Here is a 20,508-nt window from a genome sequence, read left to right as displayed (position 1 = left end):
AAGGCTAAAGTGCATAGAAGATTCCTTTGGTGAATTGAAATGGTATGGATTTTTGCTTCCTGTGGCCTTCTCATTTGCCCTTCTCTGTATGGTGGAGATGGATTTTGAATGATGACTGCAACTGCTGCATTTGGAGTAGGTTAAAAAATGATAGTTCATTTTATCATTTCAAAGTTTAAAATGATATCTGTTGTGCAGCTCATGTCTTTAGACATTTTAGAGATACAGTACTGATGCTGGGACCAGTGTGTGGTGAATCAAATAACTGGGGTTGTAGAGAGGGCCACAGCAGCTCCAGCTATTTTAATATATGTGACTTGGATGAGGAAAATGAATGTATTATAACCAAGTTTGTGGATGACACAAAAATAGGTGGGAAGGAAGTATGCAGAAGGATAAGTGAATGGGCAAAAACTTGGCAGATTGAATATATTGTGGGGAAAATGTAAGATTGTGCACTTTGGCAAGAAGAATAGAGGAGATGAATATTATTTGAATGGATAAAGACTGCAGACAGCTACAGAGCAGATGTATTTGGGAGTCATTGTCCATGACTGTCAAAAAGCTAGCATCCAAGTTCAGCAAGTAATGGGGAAAGCGCATGGAATGTTGGCCTTTATTTCAAAGGGAATGGAATGTTAAAAGTAGGGAGGTTTTGCTAAGACTATTCAAGGCATTACTCAGACCACAACTGTAATGTTGTGAACAGTTTCGGGCCTGTTTTGCGAAAGATATCCTGGCTTTGACAGCAGTCCAGAGAAGTTTCAGTAGGCTGATGCCAGGTGTGGAAGGTCTGTCTGAAGAGGAGATGTTGAGTAGATCAGGCCTGTACTCATTGTCTCTCATTGTTCAAATTTCAACCTTGTTGAGATGTACAAGATTCTTAGGGGATTTAACTGCTGCGGAGAGGTTGTTTCTCATTATGGGATAGTCTAGAGTACATAATCTCAGAATAAGTGGTCACACATTTAAGACAGAGATGAAGAGGAATTTCTCTTAGAGGGTGGTGGAATTCTTTACCAGAGAGGGCTGTCAGGCACTGGGTGTTAAGTACATTCAAGGCTAGGACAGACAGATTTTTACTTAGTAAAGCAATTGAAAGTTATAGGGAAAAGCAGGAAAATGAGGATTAAAAGCTGAGGATTGTCAGATCAGCCAAGATCTCATTGAATGGGAGAGCAGACCTGATGGGCTGAATGACCTACTTCTGCTCCTACATCTTATGGTCTAATTTCTTCAAAGCAGGTTCAGAAGCAATCCAATACAATACATACGTTTATTGATATATTAGACTCATAAAATAGCAGTTTCTACAAATCGTGACCTAGTAAAATAATGAAAACTTGTTCTGTTAGGTGATCTAATAGATGAGTATTTGTATAGCATAGTCTGGCAGTAGGTATGGGTTTAAAATTAAAGTTACAATTGCTGTCCTTTATTTTTTCTATCATTAAAAACAGTGGTGTAACTCTTTTGTATTTTCTATTAAAAAGCAATGGTTGCAATTCCATGGGAAAGACTTGTCAAATAAAACCACAGGACCTGTACAGAACATGGAGTTGATCATCAATAAATGGAAAATATATCCCATGAATGTGTTCAACTTTCACATTGCTATATTTTATTTAAATTACCTTCTAATCTTGTGAAGTCACTTACATTTCTTTGAGAGAGGATAATTAAACATGATGCATTCACTTCATGATTATGTTCAATTGAGGTCATCTTCTGAAATATGATAAATGTTATAGTATCAACTTGTGGGCAGACTTTTTTAAACATCTTAAAACATATCTGATTCCCATTTAAGCCAATTGGTTAATAGAAACAGACGCATTCCACTCACTGACAAGCAAAGACACACCTTGTGATCTAACGTCGAGAGTTATGACAGTGATCTGTGGGGAGCTCTTGTGGTGTAGTAGTACCTCTGAGCCGAAGCAAGCCTGCTCCAAAGGTGTGTGGTAACATGTCTAAACAGATTGATTAAAAATATCTGTTGTAGTGACCTGATATAGAGTAAGAAATGTTGTGATGGGGCTTGCAGTTCTATTTCTCTAATACTTAATATGGCATTTACATTATCCCTTAAAGAAATGCTACAGTCTTTTCCTAATAAAATGAAGTCTGTGAAGTTTGCTCATAGATATTGATATTGTAACAGACCTGTTCCTGAAGGTTTCTGATTGTGATTGTCTTCAAACGGGTTTTGTTTAAACTTGGAAGATAAAGAATATAATGGGTCCGAGTGACAGACCGTAACTTGAACACAAGTGTTTGTGATTTTTCTGTATCCCAGACTAAAAGCATTCATAAGATTATAATTTAAGCGTGACAGCAATAGTCAGATGAGTCATTGCTGTTTCCCGTTGTTAAAAGTTTCTGGGAGAGTTTAAAGTTCTGTTTTTGTGCTCGTGTATTGTGCAATGTCATACTTCAATGTACTGCAACTAAACTGTATGCAGAGTCATGTGTTTTGTTTCTTCTAAGAAGTGTAATGATACTGGGTAAGTGCTACAACTAATAAATAGTTTCCATATAGTAAGAAAAGATTCTGTATTATACGCTGTTGAATATCCAGAATATGTGTTCTGAATTGAGCTTGACTTCTTGGAATGATAACTTTTTAATTTTCCTCCTTACTAGCAATTGGCGCTTTGGTTAAACTTCAGTCATTGGATCTTAGTAATAATGCATTGGCAATTCTCTGTCCTGAGATTGGTCGGTTGAAATCTTTACGACACCTGCGATTGGCCAACAATCAGCTGAAATTCCTTCCATCAGGTGAGGAAATAACCCTAAATTCTAGCTACGGAAGAATTAAGACAGGCAGATGTGAGTTGCTCTCATTTTAGGTGTCTATAAATTTGACAAAATTTGGAATATGCACTGCAGTGCAAGTCATATTTTCATTATACCTAGCATATTGTGAAGAGCCAAGTATATATGTTCCTTACATGATTGAGCTTTCAAGGGTCATTCAACTAGTGAAAAGTGGCTAAATGTTAGTGAAGCTCACAGAAAAGGCACCATTAAACATTAGAAAATTAAGTGGTTGCAAACCTATTGATGGATCTTGTTAAATACAAGAAGAATGTTGCCCAGCATTTCACTCATCCTTATTGGAGGAGCTGGTGGTGCAGTGGTGATGCTTCTGAATGAGTATTCCAGAGGCCCAGGCTAATCCCTAGGGACACTGGTTCAAAATCCCACCATGGCAACTGTTAGAATTTAAATTTGTTTAATACGTTTAGAATGGAAAACTAGTCTTAAAAATATCTTGAAAATACATCTGAATTTATGGAAGGAAATTTGCTGTCTTTATCCAGTGTGACCTACATGTCACGCCAGACCTGCAGCAGTGTGGTTGACTTTTAACTCCCCTCTGGAATGGCGAAACTAATTCAAGGCCACTTAAGGATGGACAACAAATGTGAGCTCTTTCAGTAATTCCCAAATTTCATAACATAAATTAAGAATCAGTAATCATGTCCAGATTATATGCACTCCTTTGAAAATATCTGTATGAATTGAAGTGTATCTGGAAGGGTATTCCAGTACAATGTTTTAGTTTTCAACTGAACAATGCATCTTTTATGGCAGTTTATCCTGGCATAAGTTAATATTTCACATGTGCGTAATTCAGAAATCCCTCATCTTGCTGAATCTGTTGCCAGTGAAAGAAAATACTGAAACAAGAGTTTAAACTGAAGACCTTGATTCCCAACAGTTATTTCACTGAACTCTGTCTTTACTGATAAGAACAGGATGCTTTCTCTTGATGGTGTCAAAAATCTTGCATGTTATTGGAGCACTAATCCAGGCAAGGGTCAAGTATTCCATCATGCTGTTCACTTTGCCTTGTAGAAGATAGTGGACAGACATTGGAAAGTTAGATGCAATGTAAATGTTAGCTGATTTCTGTGGTTGTGTGTAATTTGTTCAGTAATTTCTGAACTAGTTGTAAAGACCAATTTTGGATTTGAAAGGAAGCTGCAGTTTGCATCGTTTCACATCATTAATGAGATGTTCTGTAAGAGATTTACCTTCAATCCACTGGAGGGCAGAAGCACCACAGCATAATATGTTTCTCTGCAGCAATAGACTATAGCAATTCAGTGGTGTCTACAATGTTAAGTACAATAAATCAGTCTACCTATCATGCATCAATATAAGTATTTACTCACCTAACTGTTGAAATCTTTTTTTTAAACTTTCTAATGTAGTTGTTTTATTGATTTAGACTGGGTGGCCTGAAAGTTCAGCTCACAAAGCTAAAAACAAAATAAAATCTCACTCATCGTTACCCATACACTGTACAAAAAAATGCAGTTGAAACTCAATATTGTACACCACTAAGGCAGAAAACATAATTTAAACAAAAAGTCCTCTTTTTCTGCTGTTGTGCCTTTCTAGGCTACTGTGATTTAGTTGTATTGATTAAATCCCTCAGAAATGCTAATGTTGGTTACAGTTATACCAGTTTTAATGAATATTTATTCGGTTTTTAGAAGCATACTTCACACAAGTTATGAAGTTAAATTACTTGACCAATCTGTATTGATATATAAAGGCCTTCAGACATAAAATGGTCAGTTTATTGCTGTTAGCTTCTGCTATAAGTTATGGTCATGTCCACCAGAACAATCTGTGATTCCTTGGGTGGATTCACTGTCACCAATCCCCTTGATAGTAGTCTAGATTACTGGGATCAAACAGGAATGGGTGCTCAATCAAAGTCTTTGACAGAACATCGGTTTGGTGGTGGTAAGTATAATAACTAACAACCGAAAAACTGCAGATGCTGTAAATCAGGAACAAAAACAGACGTTGCTAGAAAAGATCAGCAAGTCTGGCAGCATCTGTGGATAAAAAATCAGAGTTAACATTTCGGGTCTGATGTTCTGATGAAGACCGAACAGACACAAAACGTTAACTCTGAATTTTTTTCTCCACAGATGCTGCCAGACCTGCTGAGCTTTCCTAGCAATGTCTGTTTTTATAAGTGTAATGACATTATTCCAAAGTTTAATAGCCAGTTACATCACATCTGATTAAAAACTGAAAGAACTGCGGACTTTAGTTCTGAGGAGGGGTCACTGGACCCGAAACGTTAACTCTGATTTTTCTTCACAGATGCTGCGAGACTGGCTGAGCTTTTCCAGTTGAGATATATAAGAGATCCTTGCAAGGCCTCAGGCAGTACCTGAGAGAAAGTACACTTCACTGCTACTGAAACACTCTGGCACATGACTTTGAGACAACTGTCTAGCTCCTTCCAGAAACAGTCCTTCATATTGCTTTTGGCAGAGCTTTCTTCTAAATATCATTAACTCTTTCAGCTGCTGTTGGCCTTGTACATAGAGTCTTGGTTACAGGTGAACCAGTAGCCCAGATTTTCCAGTTCCAGGATTGTCAACAGCCTCCAAAATGTTTCCAACTCTGAGTAGGTGACTTTGGAACCTTCTGTCTTATGTGCTTGGATAGCTATCCGGCAAAAGTTATACAGATTAAACCCCATGACCCAAATCTTCTCAGCTTTGCATCATCAGAACCCCTAGATGCCTGCTGGGACTTTAGATGTCTAACTAACTCCATTGTGCTGATTCCAAGGGAATTGCCTGGGAAATATTCCCTTCCAATGAACAATTCCCCTGCTTCCCAGGACTCTGTGAAAAGCCTCCAACTCTTGAGTTGGAGATTTCTGATTGTGTCAGTGTATATACTTGGATAGTTACCCAGGAAATGCTAGACAGATTAAAACCATATGTAGCTTGTGGGTGAGTATAGAACTAACAACACCCCAGTGCCACAATATATTTTTTAAAAAAGGGATGATCCTAGCATTTATTTTGGTCAAATTGGTGACCTGTCATTTAAAGGGATTAAGCCCATGTTGTTTGGCATTTAGAAAAGCAAAATTTAGTCACCTAGCAATGTGAGATTCTAGTTCTATTTGCTTGAAAATATTTAATATTCTTTCATGCTTATCATAATTAAAGTGAGTGGGACCACATCAATTGGTGCAGAACATTATTCTGAAGTAGTTAACACTGCGAACTTCAATTCTGGTTTTTAGTTTTAAAAAAGAATCATCAATGCTATCTCCTTTTAGGCATTGAAGAGGTTTAAGGTAGATAGAGTTTGGATGAAGAGAATAAAAGTGGAGAAAGGTTCTGGAATTTCCTCCTTAAACCACTCTACCTCACTCCTCAATACCTCACTTGTTCAACTATCTCTGGCTGGGTTACAAATCTATGTGATGGCATTTCTGTGGAGCCTCAGCAATGTTTTACTATATTAAATGTTCCAAATAAATTTTACTTCTTTTAAAATTCTGTACGACTGGGTTCCAGCATTGTGGGAGACTAAAGAAATGCTATTTTAGCTGAATTAGCATGTTAGTGCTACCAGGCCAATGACTGCAGTGTCTGTGAATTAATTCAATGCCAGCAAACAAGTTAAAGGGCACAGTTCAATTATCACCCTTTTACAGGTGGTTAAATAACTGTTTTGAATTACCATATGTTTTGATATGTCTACATATAAGCATAGGGGGTCAATTTCCAGTATTTGCCACATTTTTTCAACACAGCTCTGAATTCATACTTTTGAAGTCCAAAGAAAGTTAATCAAGTTGATTGGGATTAGAGTTTTGAGCCCTTTTAGACACCGTCAAACAATGAGCATGGTAATGTTTAAGAGAAATTCCAAATATTTATAACATTATTGTTGTTTGATAGATTGAGAGCTTAGAACAGGTGATTGTCTCTTGAATGACGAGAAGTAGCAGCATAAGGATCCAGTCAAATTGCAAGATCTTTGGCCAGACTCAAAAAAGTAGTTAAGAAAAAACAGAACAGACTTAAAGTAAAGTGAGGCAACACATTGAATAGACAAAGGTAGCCTGTTCTTGAATTATGAAAAGTCAAAATTTTCTGTTGAAGTTTTATCAGGTACAGTCGTTTTTTTATGTTCACTCACTGTAAACTAAAGCAACTTATCGATTGATGCATGACCTTGCCATATCTAGTGTTTGTTCAATCTGCCTGAAGATATATCGAAAGAGCACACTTGCTGTGAACACTATGTCCAGATCTTATCTTCTAACGGTGTGAATGACAATACACAAAGTTTGTTTGTTCATTTCTTTCCTATTTTCTTTTCAGTGAAACATTTTCTGTTGTTGGTTTTATTAATATAAAGATAGTAAATTACAGTTTAATCCCATCAGAATGATCTTTAATTTCTATTCTATTTAAGAGGACTTTTAGCTAAGGATATGAGAAGAAAGAATAGAAAGAGAGTGAGATGAAGTAAGATGACAGGAAGCCTATGCAGAGCATTTAAAACCAGCATATACCTGTTGACCTGAATGACCTGTTTCTGCTCTAAGTATGATGCCACGTCCTGTGGTTCATTGTGCTGTAATCCAGCCTGGATGATTTCTATGTGTGTGAATACCTGCACTGAGCTACGATCTATAAAAGCTGATAGAATTAGGGAAGGAAGAAGAAGAAGATTGGAACTGTGTTTTAATGTAATAACTACTTTGATTCACAAATAATGGCCTATGTCACATTTCATGTAGAACATGATAAAGTGGTTGTTGACTTGCTTGCCAAACTGGTAAGCTTGTTCGCAGACGTTTCGTCAACATACTAGGTAACATCATCAGTGCACTTCCAGTGAATTGTCGATGTTCTGTTTCGCTTGCTATTTATGTGACTCGGTTTGCTGGGTCACTTATGGATTTGTTTCTTAGTGTTTAGGATATGGGTTCCAGCTCTAGATGTTTGTTAATAGAGTTCTGGTTTGAGTGCCAGGCCTCCAAGAATTCTTGTGCGTGTCTTTGCTTGGCTTGTCCTAGGATGGCTATGTTGTCCCAGTCGAATTGGTGTCCCTCTTTGTCCATGTGTGTTGAAATGAGTGGTAGTTGGTCATGTCTCTTGGTAGCTAGTTGGTGCTCCTGAATCCTGATGGCTAGTTTCCTTCCAGTTTGCCCTATGTAATGTTTTTGGCAGTCGTTGCATGGTATCTTGTAAATAATGTTGGTTCTGTTCATTGTGGTTTTCGGACCCTTTATTCTCGTCAGTAGTTGTCACAGTATTGCTGTCTGTTTGTGGGCTACCAGGATTCCTTGGGGACAGAGTAATCTGGTGGTCATTTCAGATATGTCCTTAATGTATGATAGGGTGATTAGTGTCTCTGGACATGTTGTGTCTTCCTGTTGTGGTCTGTTGTGTAGGTATCGGCAGATTACACTTTTCAGGTAACCGTTGTTTCTAAAGACACTGTATAGGTGTTCTTCCTCGGCTTCTCAAAAACATTGAGAACGTGATAAAGGCAGTTCGTACTTTTTTCCAATTGCCATCAGCTTTGTCTGACTTGTTTTTAAGTCCCTCAGGTTTACCATGTGCTGTATAGATTAATTTACATTTCTCTCAGTCTGCTGATGGCTATAGCATGCTATAGAATGCTAATTATAATGACTCTCAAAGAATAGCAACTAACTTTTTTAAATAGAAAGGGAGATACACAACTAGAGCTTGAAATCACAATGTAGAGGACAGTGAAAACCTCGGTGATAATGCAGAGTCTAGTCAGGAAATGCTATCTATATGCGTGATCTCATTGTTTCACTGTTGAAAATCTCAATATCATAGCCCACCCTTGCACGTGGCAAAATCTGTGGATTTGCAACTCCCAGATTAATTTGTACAGCTTTACACATGTAAATGGTGAGGAAGTAGCCTGCAAATGTACTATTAAGTAAAATCAATTAAATTACTATCTTTAAATATGCATAAGAATGTTTCTAAGTGCTACTTTTCTTTATCTTTACTATCTACCGATTATCGAACATAATTAAAACTTAGAATCTCCAATAAACAAAATGCATTGTGACCATTATAGTACGCCTCTTGAGAGCTGTATGTTTTTATTCTGGCTGGGGTGCAAAAACCAATTTTGCAGCAATTTTTAGGACCCCTCTAGGGAAAGAAATTTTTCTATTTCGAACACTACCGTAACCCAAGAAAAGTATTTTGTTTCAATGTTTTCATAAAAACAAAGCATCTATGTATTTGATATGCTGTGACCGAATGCATACAATTTAAATTACCATGGCACACTCCTACCAGTATGATACATAAAGAATCTGACAGCTGTGTAACAGTAGAGATGGAACCACAGTTGGATAATTTTGTTTTTCACTTTTGTTAGAAGTTCCTATGACAACGCTTAGGACTTGGGGCAAAAATATTTTTGCTAGGAGTACTGGGTTTAATTTGAGTAACACTTAACATGTGCCAATCAACTCCTCCAATAAAAATTAGCCTTACTTATACCTTGCCAAAAGCTGCATTATGATTGTGCAGTGCATCATTTTCCCAAAAATTACCTCAATGTTCTCTTTCCCTATGTCCAGTTTTTCCACTCTTGATACTGTATCTTGGAATTATTATGACTTCAGGGTGTTGTTATGCACCTTTTGTATCACTCCAGACAGCCTTCACTCAATGAGTTCAGTATAATTCACGAGCCAGAATGAAGCTGTGTTTTGAAAGTGTCTAAATCTTTTAATGAAAGAAGAAAGTGTAAGCTTCTGTTTTGCATTCCTAATGTTTATAAAAAGGGCTGCCAAAGAGCAGAGTTTTGAGTATATGCCCAAGATTCTTTTGCTAAATTACATGTAGTTCACAGTTCAGAGTATGATTCTGTCTTGATGCTACACATCATATTCTACAATACCTACTGAAAGCTCTACCATCATCACTGCTGGCTTGCAGGGAAAATATTTTGACTGATTTGCATGTGGTTTCTTACATTGTGGTTGCAGTTCAAGAGGATTTTGTGCAATTTTGCACATTAGGATAAGCAAACAAGCCAATTGCATTTCTAGATTGAGTTGGCAATCTTTTTCTTTTCTTTGTTCACCATCCCTCCGTCCCGCACAGCCCCAGTCCTGCTCCCCTGAAATAAATCCTTCTGTTTTAAGGATGAAATAGTGTAACTTATGTATGTCTCCATAATCATCCCATTGCCAGGTTTGGTTTAGCAGTGTTGAATGGCTCATGTTCTATAAATCTCTTGATAATTTGGTTCAAATTAACAAACATACCCTTTGAGAATATCTTTAATATATATTGAAGTGTTGCCAAGGAGTAGAGTTTTGTTGGTATGCCCACAAATTGAGATTACAATTTAGAAGCTTTCATATTCAAAATCCTATCACTGTAAGCAGAACCTTTTGACTGTGCGGCCTTCCCAACTTAGTGCTTTGCTACAGAATCACATGTCCATCTTTTTAGAAAGGATAATGTTTGTTTTAGAATATTCATTTGAAATGTCGGACAAGCCTCCTGTAAGTGCTTGTGGCGACATGTTTGGTTTTATACTTGAGTCATTTTTACATTTATATTTCTCAAAAAGCTCCTCTTCTAGAATTTATAAAATCCATGAACAAAAGCACACTAGTTTGGCATTGCTTCACATTGTATTTGTAAAACATATGAAATGACAGGCTTGCTATGATGCAAACTGACCTTGTTATCCTCTTGTATTTCATGTGATGCTTTTTATCCTGTTCTGGTATTCTTCCACTCCACCAGATTTCCTGAGAATCATAAACAGACTTCCACTTCTCTTACTTGCAGATTGTTTCATGAATAGAACAACATCCTTTCAGCAATGGTAGATCTGACAGCAAAGGAAATGGGGCCTGACTGTGTTGTACCTTCTTTGTTTCATACATATAGCAATCATGTTAATGAATCTGTTTTTCCTTTTTTCATCATTACAAATCTCTGTAAAATTCCCTAAACGACAACACTTCATCTGTCCATTGTTATATTTAACACAAAGAAATTGTGTAATTATTTTGTCAAATGATTCTTAGTTGAGAGTTTTGTTTTGCATGTTGCACTAAATTATTTATTGCGTTCAATTGGGTATATTTAATCTTCACTGTATTGGACACAGTTGATAAATAAATTCTCCTTTTCCTAAGGAAATATTGTTGTTTAAAAATGCGATAAGTACTATATCCAAAACAATTTTTTCTTCACTTGCAGCCACTTCCTTAAATTGTTTTTCATTCCCCCTCAGCTCCATCAAGTGCAGTGCTTGTGGACTTCTTTGACACTAAGACAATACATTCAGCTGCCTCTGCTGCTTTCCATTCTCCCCCTTGCATACTGAGCTCATGCTGTTCTTTAGATTCTGCAATCTCATCTCATGTTTCTATCAAGCTCAACTCGTCTCAAACCCACATGCATTAACAAAGATTTACCATTTTCTCCATTTATTCCAATCCACTAAACCGCTCAGCATATGACTTCCCTTCCTGGCAAGTGTGCCAGATGAAATTGTTAATTGTTCTCCTTTCTCTGGTACTATCCTCCTCTCTCTCAAATTCTAACCTCACCCCCTTTCTCAAGAAGAAACATTCTCAGTGTCACTTATCATTTGTTATAACCAGTCCCTGGTGAGAACCCCAACTTGTTATGACTTTCGACAGGATATTCCCAAATCATTAAACTTCCAGGTGAGGAGGAAGGAACTGGCTCCCCTTCTTTAATTAGCTTCAACCCCCTTTTTCGGTGATTGAACAAGGTTGACTTAGCACAAAGGATCCCTTGCTTTGTGGATACATTTCCCACTTCCAATCCATTCGTGTTTTGAAAGGAACCGATTTAAATGGGCTTTCCTTGGTTAAGGAAATAATGAGTTTAATAGTTACTAAAACATGAGAAAATCAATAAAACACAACACATTTGTACACAAGTTAGAAATGAGGAGTGAGAAAACACTGTATGATCAGGCCTCGCACAATGTTTTCAAAGTCATTATGGTTCAAGATGGAATACTCCAAGTTGCCAAGCTCTCAGACATTGAAGGGTGAACTGACTCCTCCTTTTCATTCACCTGCCTGCTCGGTTGGTCTCAACAATGTTAATTTATTAAGTGTCTACTCCCTATGGATACTTCTGTCCCAAGTGAAATGGACTTGTGTTTTAAAAGCATCTAATTAAATCAAGCTTTCGTGAATTAACAAAAAAGTGAGTTCATTAGTGACTGAGTGCGAGATGAATTTATAACAGAATGGACATACACACAGATGAGAATTCAGAAGTGAGTCCACAAAACTGTAAATGTTCAAAAATGATTCAGAGATAGTAGGAACTGCAGATGCTGGAGAATCTGAGATAACAAGGTGTAGAGCTGGATGAACACAGCAGGCCAAGCAGCATCAGAGGAGCGGGAAAGCTGACGTTTCGGGTCTGGACCCTTCTCCAGAAATGGGGGAGGGGAAGGGGATTCTGGAATAAATAGAGAGAGAGGGGGAGGCAGATGGAAGATGGATAAAGGAGCAGATAGGTGGACAGGAGACAGACAGGTCAAAGAGGCAGGGATGGAGCCAGTAAAGGTAAGTGTAGGTGGGGAGTTAGGGAGGAGATAGGTCAGTCCAGGGAGGACGGACAGGTCAAGGGGGCGGGGATGAGGTTGGTAGGTAGGCGGTGGGGGTGGGGGTGGGGGTTGAGGTGGGAGGAGTGGATAGGTGGGAGGAAGGACGGACAGGTTAGGGAGGCGGGGACGAGCTGGGCTGGTTTTGGGATATGGTCGGGGAAGGGGAGATTTTGAAGCTTGTGAAGTCCACATTGATACCATTGGGCTGCAGGGTTCCCAAGCGAAATATGAGGTGCTGTTCCTGCAACCTTTGGGTGGCATCGTCGTGGCACTGGAGGAGGCCCAGGATGGACATGTTGTCCAAGGAGTGGGAGGGTGAGTTGAAGTGGTTCGTGACTGGCAGGTGCAGTCATTTGTCGCGAACCAAGTGTAGGTGTTCCACAAGCGGTCTCCAAGCCTCCGCTTGGTTTCCCCAATGTAGCGGAGGCCACAACGGGAACAGCGGATACAGTATACCATATTAGCAGATGTGCAGGTGAACATCTGCTTGATGTGGAAGGTTTTCTTGGGGCCTGGGATGGGGGTGAGGGGGGAGGCATAGGGGCAGGGGTAGCACTTCCTGCAGTTGCAGAAAAATGTTCAAACAGCCTGTATGGGTTGTTCATGAACAGCAGATAGTGGAATGTTCATAGTTGAGCCATTAATAGTGAGATTGTTGGTTTCACAGGTTAATTTAGATTCTTTTATCTTGTTTCCTTTGGTAGTTGCAAGGCAGCACTCAGAACAAAAGGGTCCTTCTTTTACTCTGTTTCCTTATGACTGGTTTGCTGGCTTCTAGCATTTATTGAGAGATTGCTTTACCCAGTGACACAGGGGTGATTAGTAGGTGGTTCTTTGATTGTGACTTTCTCGGGATAAATGCTAATGCTCAAATGCCGGTTAGTAAATGAGTATTTCAGCCCATAGGCACAAGAGCACGTTGGCTAACTAGTGTACCTTTTCCACTAGTGCACACAGACCAGGTTTGAACTGGTTTTTAATCCTTATTGTTGTGTAAGGGGAAAATGTAAATATGCCTCTTTCTGAGGCTGGTGTCTTTCTTTAACCATCATGTTCATAGTCTGAGATACTTTTTGTCTGTATCCTTCCTGTTTTAAATAGAATCTGTGTCAGAACTAAAGTTTGAGTCACTCTCAACACAGCACTAAGACAGGATGCAAGCTTAATGTGAGTGCAGAGAACGGGAGTAGCTTCATTCTCAGCATAGCGACGAGAGAGGAGGCAGCAAGTTTAAAAAGAATGGAGGCTGGCTTCATTCTGAATGTGTCACTGAGAGAGGAGGCAGCCAGTTTAAAGGGATTATGGAAAGCGACAATGGTTTATTCCCAACACTTCATTGGAAAAGGAGGCAGCATATTTAAAGGGTACAGGGAGCAGGGAGTGGCTTCATTCTGAACACTGCACTGAGAAAGGCTGAATGTGAAAGAAATCAAAGAATGATGTTACAGGAAATCTGTAAATGTATTTGTTGATGAGAAGTTGCTGTTAGGGAATGAGTCTAAATAGCTTAAGACTAAAAATGCATTGCAGTTATAAAGAAGGAGCAGCTACTTGGCTTTCAGGAGGGATCACTGATAAAGGGAGGTAAAATTAAATCAAGTCAAAGTAAAATATTAAAGCAAAAGCAAAGGAAAATAAAGTTACTGGTATGTTTTTAATGCTATGTTTAGACTAATTCTAAGGGTAACAAACGATTTTCAGAGTTAGGATATACCAAGTCAGCAAGGTCATGTGTAGTGTACATTGTTTGAGATATGTGAAGTCATGGACATACCATGTGTTCCAGACAAATGCATCTTCAGGAAATGTCACTGGCTACATAAACTCGAGCTCCGGGTGTTAGAACTTGTGCAGTGACCATTGTACATTGGCAAGACTGAGGATAGCAGGTATAGGGATTGTGGGGTGGGGTTGGGTTAGGTTAGAGAAAGAAGAATAGAAAGACAGAAGTGATAGGTGATTCCACGCTCGGAATGTAAGACAGGCTTTTCTGCAGTATGTTAAAGTGACTCTAGAATGGTGTGTTGCGCCCTGGTGCCAGGCAAAGGTGGTCACTGAACAGCTGCAGAGTATCCTTAGAGGGGAGGAGAATCAGCCAGAAGTCATGGTCTATGTTGGTATCAGTGACCCTGATAGAAAGAGGTCGTCAATGCAGAATTCAAGGAGATAGGAAGGAGATTGAAAAGCAGGATCTCAAGAGCAATAATCCCAGGATATCTCCCAGTGCCGCATGCCAGAGATGGTTAGAAATCACATGACACCAAGTTACAGTCCAACAGGTTTATTTGAAAACACAATTAAAACCTTATAACTGATTAAAGAATTAACAGCATCTTAGGTTTGTTTAATATATCCTGATCAGTAGTGTGACCCTTTGATCTTTTAACTTATAAATTCTGTGTCTGATACCACCTCTCTCACTAACATCTGAAGAAGGTGCAAGGCTCCGAAAGCTTGTGTTTTCAAATGAACCTGTTGGACTACGACTTGGTGTCATGTGATTTCTGACCTTGTCCACCCCAGTCCAACACCGATACCTCCATAACATGCATGCCAGAGAGCATAAGAACAGGGAGATTGATCAGTTGAACACATGGCTGGAAAGCTGGTGTAGGAGGAAGGGCATCAGATTTCTGAGGCTATGGGATCCTGGGGCAGGTGACACCTGTACAAGTTAGGTAAGTTAGATCTTAACAGAACTGGACTGATAACCTCGCAGATTTGCTTGTGCTTTTAGGGCTGGCCTAAACTTGCCATGGGGATGGGAACCTGAGGATTGGAAGGGAATTAAGCTGGTAACAGGAAATAAAACAAACTGAAGGGAGATTATGCTGGAACTGTGCAGAACATTGGTTAGGCCACAGCCAGGGTATTGCGTACAGTTCATGAACCCGCATTATACGAGGATGTGATAGCACTGGAGAGGGTGCAGAGGAGGTTTACCAGGATGTTGCCTGGGCTGGAGAGTTTCAGTTATGAAAAGTGATTGGATAGACTGGTGTTGTTTACCTTAGAGCAGAGGAGATTGAGAGTGGGCGTGATTGAGATGTGTAAAATTATGAGGGGCATAGACAGAGTAGTCACGAAGAAATTTTTCCCCTTGATGGAAGGATCAGTTACCAGGGGCATAACTTTTGAACCTAACAAGTAAAAGATTTAGAGGAGATATGAGGAGAATCTGTTTTACCCAGAGGGTATGGGAATCTGGAACTCACTGCCTATAAGGGTGGTAGAGGCAGAATCCCTCATAATATTGAAGAAATATTTAGATGTGCACTTGGAATGCTAAAGCAAATAGGGTTCTAGGCCAAGTGCTGGAAAACAGAATTAGAATAGTTCAGTGGTTGTTTCTGACTGGTGCAGAAGTAATGGACCGAATGGTTGTTGATCTCTGAGTCTCTGACTGTGATTGTGATTAGAAGACAGGAGAAAGAAAGGTGAGTATCAAGTATGCCTCAAATACAGAATGATGTCAAAAAGACAAAATTAAGGGCACTCTGCATGAATGCATGTAGCAATCACAATAAGATAGATGATCTATGTGCACAAATAGAGGTGAATGGTTATATAATTTCTGCCACAGAAACGTGTCTGCGTGATGAGCAAGACTGGGAACTGACTATTCAGGGATATTCAACGTTTAGTAAGGACAGACAAGAAAGCAAAGGAGTTGATGTGCTGATAATAAAAGATAGGGTCAATACATTAGTAAGGGAGGATCTCGGATCGGAAGAACCACGTATGGAATTTGTTTGGATAGAACTCAGAAGCATCGAGGGCAACAGATATTGGGTACATGGTAGTGTGGGGCATGGTATAAATGAGTAGATGAGAGAAGCTGATAGCATCTGTGAAATCATGGTGACTTCAATCTATGTATAGAGTGGGGAAACTAAGCACTAAAGTTGTAGAGGACAGGTTTCTGGAGTGTCTTAGGAATAGTTTTCTTGAGGAGACTGTTAAAGAGCCAATTAGAGGACAGGCTATATTGGATCTGGAATTGCTTATGGAAAAGGGGGTAATTAATGAAAACCGAAAGAACTGCTGGAAATCAGAAACAAAAACAGAAATTGATGGAACAGGTCTGGCAGCAGGTGTGGAGAGAAATCAGAATTAATGTTTTGGGTCAAATGACCCTTCTTCAGATTAATAATTAATAATTTTGTTGTCAGAGAACCTTTGTGGATGGGTAACTACAATATGAAAGAATTTTATCTTGTGTTTGAAAATAAGATAGTTTAATCTGATGCAAAGGTGTTAAGTCTGAACAAGAGAAATTATGAAAGCATGAAGCACAAGTTGGCTGAGCTAGATTGGGAAAATACATTAAAAGAAACGACTGTCCGTTTGTTTACAATCATTAAAGAACTATTACATGGCTTGCAACAACTGTGTGTTCCGCCAAGGTATAAAAATCCAAAGGATAGTCACCAACCATGGCTGGCAAATGAAGTTAAGAATTGTATAAGAGTCAAAGAAAATGCCAGAAAGTGTCCAGAAATAGTCATAAACCTGAGTAGTGGGATGATTTTAGAAAACAGCAAAGTAGGGCAAAGAAACTGGTAAGGAACGAAGGAATAGAATATGAATCTGGTTTAAAAAAAAAAGACTGTAAAAGATTCTACAAGTACGTAAAAAGCAAGTATTTGGTTAATATGAATGTAGATCCATTAAAAGCAGAGACAGGAGAATTTATAATGGAGAATAGAGAAATGGCAGAGAAGTTAATTGATTACTTTGTCTTTTCACTGACGAAAATCCAAGTAATTTCCCAGAATTAGAGATTGGAATGATTAGGGAGAATGAGGCATTTAAGGAAATTAGTATTAGGAAGAAGGTTGTACTGATGTAATCATTGAAGCTGAAAGTTGCTAAGTTACTGGGACCTGATATGTCAAAGAAGGTAGCTACAGAGATGGCCAATACATTAATAATCATCTTCCAAAATTCCATAGATTCTGCAAAAATTCTTGCAGGTTGATTGCTTGCAAATATCACCCCACTAAGAAAGGAGCACGGGAACAAACCAGGAACTGCAGAACCATCAGCATTACACCAGTAGTAGGGACAGTGCTAGAATCTGCCATAAAGGATGCGATAAATGGACTTTTGTATGAAAATGATCTAATTGGATATGGATTTACGAATGGAAAATCGTGTTTGACAAACCTGATGGAGTTTTTAGATGATGTTTTGATGATATCAACAAAATTGATAAAGGGGAGCCAATGGATGTAGTATATTTGGACTTTCAGATTTTGATAGTGTCCTCCATAGAAGGGTAGTCTGCATAAATTAAAGCACACAGTATAGGAAGTCATGTACTGGCGTGTATTAAGAATTTGCTCACAGACAGGAAACAGTAGAAATTGATGGGCTGTGACCAGTGACGTATCTCAAGGTTCAGTACTTGGGCTCCGGCTGTTCACAATTTATATCGATGATTTGGACATGAGAACTAAATGTAAAACTTCCAAATTTGCAGATGATACAAAGTGATGCAGGACTGTGTGTTGTGAGGAAGATGTAAAATATTTTCAGGATTTGGACAGGCTTTGTGATTGGGCAAGAACATGGCAGGTGGGATATATGGTGCAAAATGAGAGGTTATCCACTTTGGCAGGAAGAACAGTTGAGCAGAGTGTTTCTTAAGTGGTGAGAGATGGGGAAGTATAGATAGGCAAAGGAATTTTTGGTGACCTTGTCAATAAGTCACTGAAAGCCAACATACAGGTGCATAAAGCTAATAGGAAGGCTAATGGAATGTTAACCTTTAATGCAGGAGGATTTGAGTACAGGAGTGGTGATGTCTTGCTTCAATTGTATCGGACCTTGGCTAGACTGCTCTTGGAGAACTATGTACAGTTTTGGTCAGGAAAGATATTGTTGCCAAAGAGGGAGTTTGGCAAATATTCATCAGATTTGTTTTCATGATGGTGGGACTGTCTGATGAAGAGAAATTGTGTAAGCTGGGCCTGTGTTCTCTTGTGATTTGAAGAATGAGGTGATCTCATTGAAATGTACAAAATACTTAAGGAGATTTGCTGGAAAAGGAAACAGCATGCAACTATATAGAATATAGTTTCTCCAATTCAACTGTAGATTTTCCCCAAGTTGGGCATAATTTAAAGATAGAGGGGATGCCGAAGATGGATATGGTAGTTAAGAAGGCATTTAGCACGCTTACCTTCTTTGCTCAGACCTTTGAGTGTCGGAGTTGGGACGTCATGTTGAGGTAGTACAGGACATTGGTGAGGCCTTTTTTGGAGTACTGTGTGCAGTTCTGGTCATCCTGTTATAAGAAGTATGTTATTAAACTGGAGAGGGTTCAGAAAAGATTTACCAGGTTGTTGTGCTGGGAACAGAGGGTTTGAGTTATAAAAAATTGGCTGAATAGGCTGTGACTTTTTTTCACTGGCATGTAGGATGTTGAGGATTGACATTATTGAGATTTATAAAATCATGAGGGGCATAGATAAGGTGAACAGCAAAGGTCTTTTTGTTCAGTTGGGGGAGTTCAAGACTAGGGCATATTTTTAAGGTGAAAGAAGAAAGATTTAAAAAGGACATGAGGGGCAACTTTTTTTTTTACACAGAGTGGTTGGTGTGTGGAATGAACTGCCAGAGGAAGTGGGGAACACAGGTACATTGACAACATTTAAAAGATATTTAGATAAGTACATGTAAAAGAAAGGTTTAGAGGAATATGGCCCAAATGCAGACAAGTGGGACTGATTTAGTTTACTTTGGGAACATGGTCGGTGTGGACTAGTTGGACCAAAGGATCTGTTTCTGTGCTGTATGACTATATGTCACTTAGGATTGAGAGGAGAATTTTTTTTTTTTACTGAGACCATTGTGAATCTTTGGAATTCTCTACTCCAGAGGGGTGTAAAAGCTCATTCTGTATGTATATTTAAAGCAGAACTTGATCCATTTTTGATTATCATTGGTGTTAAGGGTTGTGGCATAGTTTAGGTAAAAGACGTTGAAGTGTTCATTCAGCCACAATCGTATTAAGTGGCAGAGCAGGTTCAATGGCCCAAATTGCATTATGCTGTTGCTGTGTTCTGATGATATGTTCATATGTTGCCAGTGATTATGACCCACGGTCATGATGCACGTAACAATTAGAACAAAAAGTATAGAAATTAGTTTTTGGTTTATCTGTGAGCCGTAACTGGTGAAATATTGTGGCCATTTAGTTGAGGTTCTGGTACCAGTAACCTCGGCAGTTGAGCACTTGGACTGGAGATTCTTGGTTTTCCAGTTTAGCTGAATGGAGCTATCTTTTTCGGTGGTGTCTTTGTTCAGTTGTGACTCGCTTCCAGCAGCTGGCGAGACAAAGAGAGACCCTATATTTTGCCTACTAAAATGGGTACCTAGTGACTGGTCTTCAGCTGTTACCTCTGGAACGTACACCAACCAGTAAAACCAGAATCCTGGGCTAGTATGCATAGCCCTGGTCTGAAGATTTCTTCTCTTGTGTATTCCTGGTAGGAGAAAACACAAGCATGTCTTCCACCCAGAATTGCTTTCTTTTACCTCATATAATGTTTACAGTCAGGGTGGGACATAACTGGCATGAGCTGGTTTTTGCTGAAGTGTAATCAACCTCCGTTTATCTCTAAAACAGTAGATTATAATTCAGGTTATACATTGTATCTTTTCTTTTGAAGTGTTCTTTCTGCCTGATGTTCTTTGACCCCCCACCCCCCGCCTCCCATGATCTCTGTTGGGACTGTGTATAATCCACAGCAGGAATTTTCTACACAATCACTGAATTGCATTCTCAGGATTTGTATTACCAGCCATCTTTGGCTTGTATGTCCTTTGGTTTTAGTTTATAGCAAAAAAAACTACCTTACTTTGAAGTTCAATATCTCTATATAAGTAATATGGGTCTGTGATCCATTGTCATGACTCATTGCATACCACTGTTCCATATGCATTCTCCTAGTTCCTTCCTTGAAGTAGGGAAATTATGCTGATAACCGCATTCTAAAAATGTTGTACATTTTATTTTAACCAAAATTT

The 20,508-nt window shown here is 38.9% G+C and overlaps 1 protein-coding gene across 1 annotated transcript in view; it reads left to right on the top strand.

Moving 5' to 3' along the window:
* Nucleotides 1-2,482: 2,482 nt before the first annotated feature.
* The window catches only part of lrrc28 (leucine rich repeat containing 28), a 44,129-nt gene continuing 26,103 nt past the window's right edge, over nucleotides 2,483-20,508 (top strand). Inside the window, exons 1-2 of the mRNA XM_048615830.1 lie at nucleotides 2,483-2,507; nucleotides 2,647-2,784. Of these exons, the coding sequence (XP_048471787.1) occupies nucleotides 2,498-2,507; nucleotides 2,647-2,784 (148 nt within the window). The 5' untranslated portion in view covers nucleotides 2,483-2,497. The remainder of the gene's footprint in view (nucleotides 2,508-2,646; nucleotides 2,785-20,508) is intronic.

This window comes from Rhincodon typus, chromosome 33 (assembly GCF_021869965.1).
Source record: "Rhincodon typus isolate 14 chromosome 33, sRhiTyp1.1, whole genome shotgun sequence".
In the NCBI taxonomy this organism is placed as follows: Eukaryota; Metazoa; Chordata; class Chondrichthyes; order Orectolobiformes; family Rhincodontidae; genus Rhincodon; species Rhincodon typus.
This window is presented reverse-complemented; position numbering and strand designations above follow the sequence as displayed.